This window comes from Diuraphis noxia, unplaced genomic scaffold (genome assembly GCF_037042655.1).
Source record: "Diuraphis noxia isolate RWA-SAM2 unplaced genomic scaffold, SU_Dnox_SAM2 contig0001, whole genome shotgun sequence".
Classification (NCBI taxonomy): domain Eukaryota; kingdom Metazoa; phylum Arthropoda; class Insecta; order Hemiptera; family Aphididae; genus Diuraphis; species Diuraphis noxia.
In genome coordinates, this window is record NW_028301711.1 from 60,937,870 (window position 1) to 60,942,153 (window position 4,284).

The 4,284-nt window shown below is 22.0% G+C and overlaps 1 protein-coding gene across 1 annotated transcript; it reads left to right on the top strand.

Annotated features, from left to right (window-relative positions):
- The first annotated feature begins 1,017 nt into the window (after positions 1-1,017).
- LOC107167188 (NADH dehydrogenase [ubiquinone] 1 alpha subcomplex subunit 7-like) lies at positions 1,018-3,755 on the top strand. The gene is made up of 3 exons (XM_089217598.1): positions 1,018-1,203; positions 1,959-2,146; positions 3,599-3,755. The coding sequence occupies exons 1-3, from the start codon at positions 1,123-1,125 to the stop codon at positions 3,666-3,668; spliced, it is 339 nt and encodes a 112-aa protein (XP_089073724.1). The 5' UTR covers positions 1,018-1,122; the 3' UTR covers positions 3,669-3,755.
- The last annotated feature ends 529 nt before the right edge of the window (positions 3,756-4,284 follow it).

A 4,284-nucleotide genomic window follows, 5' to 3' on the forward strand; every position in this document is an offset into this window, starting at 1 on the left:
TAGATTAGTATTCTTGCTCTACGATAAGAGGTATTACCTCAGTGTATAGAGCAAAGCTAGTAAATTCATATGTTAACCATACACTTTGTTCACATTTATCAACTATGTACTAGCAATAAATAAATTTATTATTATTAAAAAAAAAATTGGACGAAATTACATATTAAATCCAATAATATCGATTTTGGTTATTTTGTTGTAATTTAAAAATAAATATTATTCGTGGATATAAGAAACTTTTAAGAATATATTGACATATTGTTGTATTTTATACACACAATGACATTTTCAAGTGTATTTTTTCGTCCAGTCCGCCACTGCAACTAAGTTATCATAAAGTTAAAAAAAGTTATGTTCCAACTACAGAAACAATTTTAATTAGTTTATATGTTTAGTGTATATAAAAATTCAAGAAACAGGAATTACGAGTATATGATATTAAACTCATTTGCAAAAAATATTTTTTTAATCTTAATACCTAATTAGTATTATATAAAGTATATGTTAGAAATTTTGAATTTTAATTTTTGGGTATTGTTCAGTTTTATAGGTACATAATTTTATATTTAAGGATAATACATAAAAAAAACTTGAATAACTTTTTTTTTATAATTATTTAAGTAACTTAATATTTATAGGAATTTAGTTTAAGTTACTTAAACAATCTACTAAACGAAGTACCTCACTTAGAACTAGTTAGAAGTAACTTCTTAATTCGTAACTAGTTAGTGCCCGCTGCCCAGCATGGCAATATTGTACACTTGTACAGTTGTACTACAGTAATATTAGCTAATAGCTATATACAACTATACAAGTCCGTAAAAGTATTAAATAACACAATATTAATAAATAAAAATAATATATGTATTACTATTACTTTAATGTCAATTTATTCTGCGATTTTAACAAGACAATATCATTATTTTTATGCTTTGTTTATCATGTGTTTATCTAATTCTTGAAGGTTGCCGTACTGCCGACTTTTATAATATTGTGATAACGTGTTTGATAAGAAAAAAATTTACGAACATAAAAATAATTTTGCAATTACGACAACGATTGAACAGTCGAAATTTTTTCATTCGTTTAAGTAATAAGTACTGAATATTGTCTAGTGACAAAATGGCGAATTGGAATTCTTTAATACCATCCCAATTCAAGCCATCCGGTTTCATTTCGGCTCTGCGAACATTCTTAGGTGGAGTAAGTATCATACTCGTACAGCCGTACTCAATAGATACTATATTAATGCAAACAAATACTTAAAGACAATGAAAAAAATCGTTGTAATGCATATGTATTGATCTCATAAATTCAGTAGTTTCCATGTCAATTTTGTTGATTCAGTTTTAAACATATTTCAATAATTTAATCAAATATTAAATTACAAAGCTACACACTCATGCTTGCTACAAACCATCAATTAATTATAAAATCATATTATGTGATGATGATGATGATGATTACTTAACTAATTAAATCTAATGTTTGAATCTGCTCTAAAAGATATCCGACAAAATGTATTGGATGTACTATACGGTACCTATTATTTCGCTAAGTATTTGTGGATCATAATATTAACCTATTTATGTTATTACATTATAGATAATAGTAGCAACTTTTAAAATATAATTTTTAATTTATCCCTTATGTCACGTTTTGTTTTATGTATAATTAAAATAAATATTTTTATTCATAATAAATGTTATTATTATTTAAGCTCAACACAAAAGTTGTTTTTACGTAAATTTCCTTAATTAAAATTTATCATTACATATTTTATGTATTAAAACTATTTTATTACTTTAATATAAGGTATTGTAAAATAGGTACAAAGTGTATTAAATTTAGTTGAAATATAATTTTAGATTATTTAAACTAAATTTTATTATAAAATAGTAGTTATTAGAACAAATAATTTTATTATAAGTTATACTAATTTATTTACCTTTTTTTAGAGAAATTTCAAGCCTAACATAAGAATGACTGATGAAGTATCATCGGCCACTCAACCTCCACCTGATGTTCCAGGAGGACCTAACCACACAGTTTTTAATAATTATTATTATACACGTGATAGCCGTAGAGAAGTTACACAACCAGTACTAGTTTTTGAAAATAGTTCAAAACTTATTGAAAATTCAAAGTAATTATTTATATTTTAAATTAAATAGAATAATAGTGTATTTATGTTATGGGAAATTTGGTCTGACTAGTCAACATAGCAGCGTATACAAAAATATTTCCATTGATTTTTCAATGATATATAATTTCTTTTTTTATGTATGTATAGTAGAAGAAATATTTTGACTTTCAACTTCAATATCTTTTCTAGTAAGAATGTGAATCCAATTGCTACTTTTGAGAGGACAAAATAAAAATAAAAATTAGAATTTTAATGTAAAATTGGTTTTTGACTAAATGAATTTTATTATTCAAAATCAAATAACTATAGATAGTTTAAATGTTTACAACATGTTTGAATTAACATTATCTCATGCAATATAATAGCTATGCGACTTTTTCACTTTTTAGTTTGTTTTTCAGTAATTTTCAATAAAATACTTGAAAATTAAGGTTTCTCATAATTAGTTTTATGATTAGCTATTACTGTACTTAAAAAAAATTTCATCCACAGTAATTATTATAAGTGTTTAAAGTTCAAAAATATGCCAATTATTTTGTAGTTAAAAATGTATACAGTTTTGTAATTCTTATTCATATTTATACTATAAACCTATTTACACAGTTTTAATATAAGTCTATTAAATTTATTATTTAATAATTGAAAAAAGTAGTAAGTTATATAAATACATATATCATAATATTTTATAGAAGACAATTGAAATTTTAATCAAATGTTGTTTTCATCATTTACTATAATACATGATAACATTTTCTGACTAGTTTATAGACCACTCGTTTTAGTTTTTTTTTTGTTTTGTCAAAAGATTTGAAAATGTAATATAAGGTTTCTCATTACTTTTCTTTAATTATACATTAAAACATTTTTTCTTATATTAAAAGTTTAAAATTTGTCAAAATCTTGAAAATTATCTTATTTTTTCATTTGACAATTTATAAAATTTTAAATCTTTATAGCAAAAAACTGAACATTTAAAATAAGTAATTCACCAAAAAAAAAAAAAAAATATTTATAAACAATTTATTTGTATTGCTATTTTAAGTTTGAATTTGACATAATATATATATCAATATATCAGACAGTCTGCTCAGCATTATTTTTGCATGTAAAGTTATTATAACCTTTAATTCAAATTTAACATCATCCATTATAGTGACCCACTTGGCCACTTGTAACCCCACAGTATAACAGAACAGTACCTGTTTTGTTTTTGACTATTTACAATTTAATGTTTAAAACTTATCAAAATATACTATTTATAGATTTCAAAATATGCATTAAAATATAAAGATACAAATTGTACTTAGTACATAATATATTTAGAATTCTAAAGTATAAAATGTGTATTGATGATTTATCACTTTGGATTAACATTAAAAGTTTAATATAATGCTTATATAAATATTTTGACTGTCTTTGTATAACAATAAATTATTTTATAAATTGTTCTAGGAAACTTGGTGCTGAACCTGGCTGTCCATCAGTAGCGCCTCTTCCAGGAAAAGTTTTCCACTGGGATTAAATTTGTGTGATTTTATACAAGTAGTGAAAATGTATCAAGTTGAATGGTATAATCAGTAGATTTAAATAAACAAATTTCTTAAAAATAGTGATTGTATTTTTATTTTTATTAATTAATTCATCAACTGATAAAGAATGTTTAATAATTATTATATTATTAGTTTATACTTACCTTTTTAGTAATTTTGTATTATAAATTGTAATATAAGTTTCATTAATTATTTTGTTATCTAATATCAGTAAATAATAATTTATTTAATTATTATATTAAATAAATATTTATTTATTACTTCATAGGTATGTCATATAACTAAACATGTAATAAAAAATTGATGCAGTTAAGAGTAGAAAATTTTAAAATATATACTTATATATTTATGATGTACACAAATTTAAATACAGAAAACTTCTGTAATAACTAATAATTAAACAGAAGATTAAAGTTCTTGATTATTTAATAACTGAATAATTGATAAATTATTTGTAATTTTATCTAAAAGAAAATATAATTTTCAATTTATTAATAAAGATTACTATTAATAACAATTGTATTGGCTCTTTTATTAATATTTTTTATAACTTAATTATTTTAATTACTTTAAATGTAGTATATTTTT

Coding starts and splice junctions, on each gene's coding strand:
- LOC107167188 (XM_089217598.1), top strand. CDS start 1,123: ATGGCGAATTGGAATTCTTTAATACCATCCCAATTCAAGCCATCCGGT. Junction 1,204..1,958: donor TGCGAACATTCTTAGGTGGA/GTAAGTATCATA, acceptor ACCTTTTTTTAG/AGAAATTTCAAGCCTAACAT. Junction 2,147..3,598: donor AAACTTATTGAAAATTCAAA/GTAATTATTTAT, acceptor AAATTGTTCTAG/GAAACTTGGTGCTGAACCTG.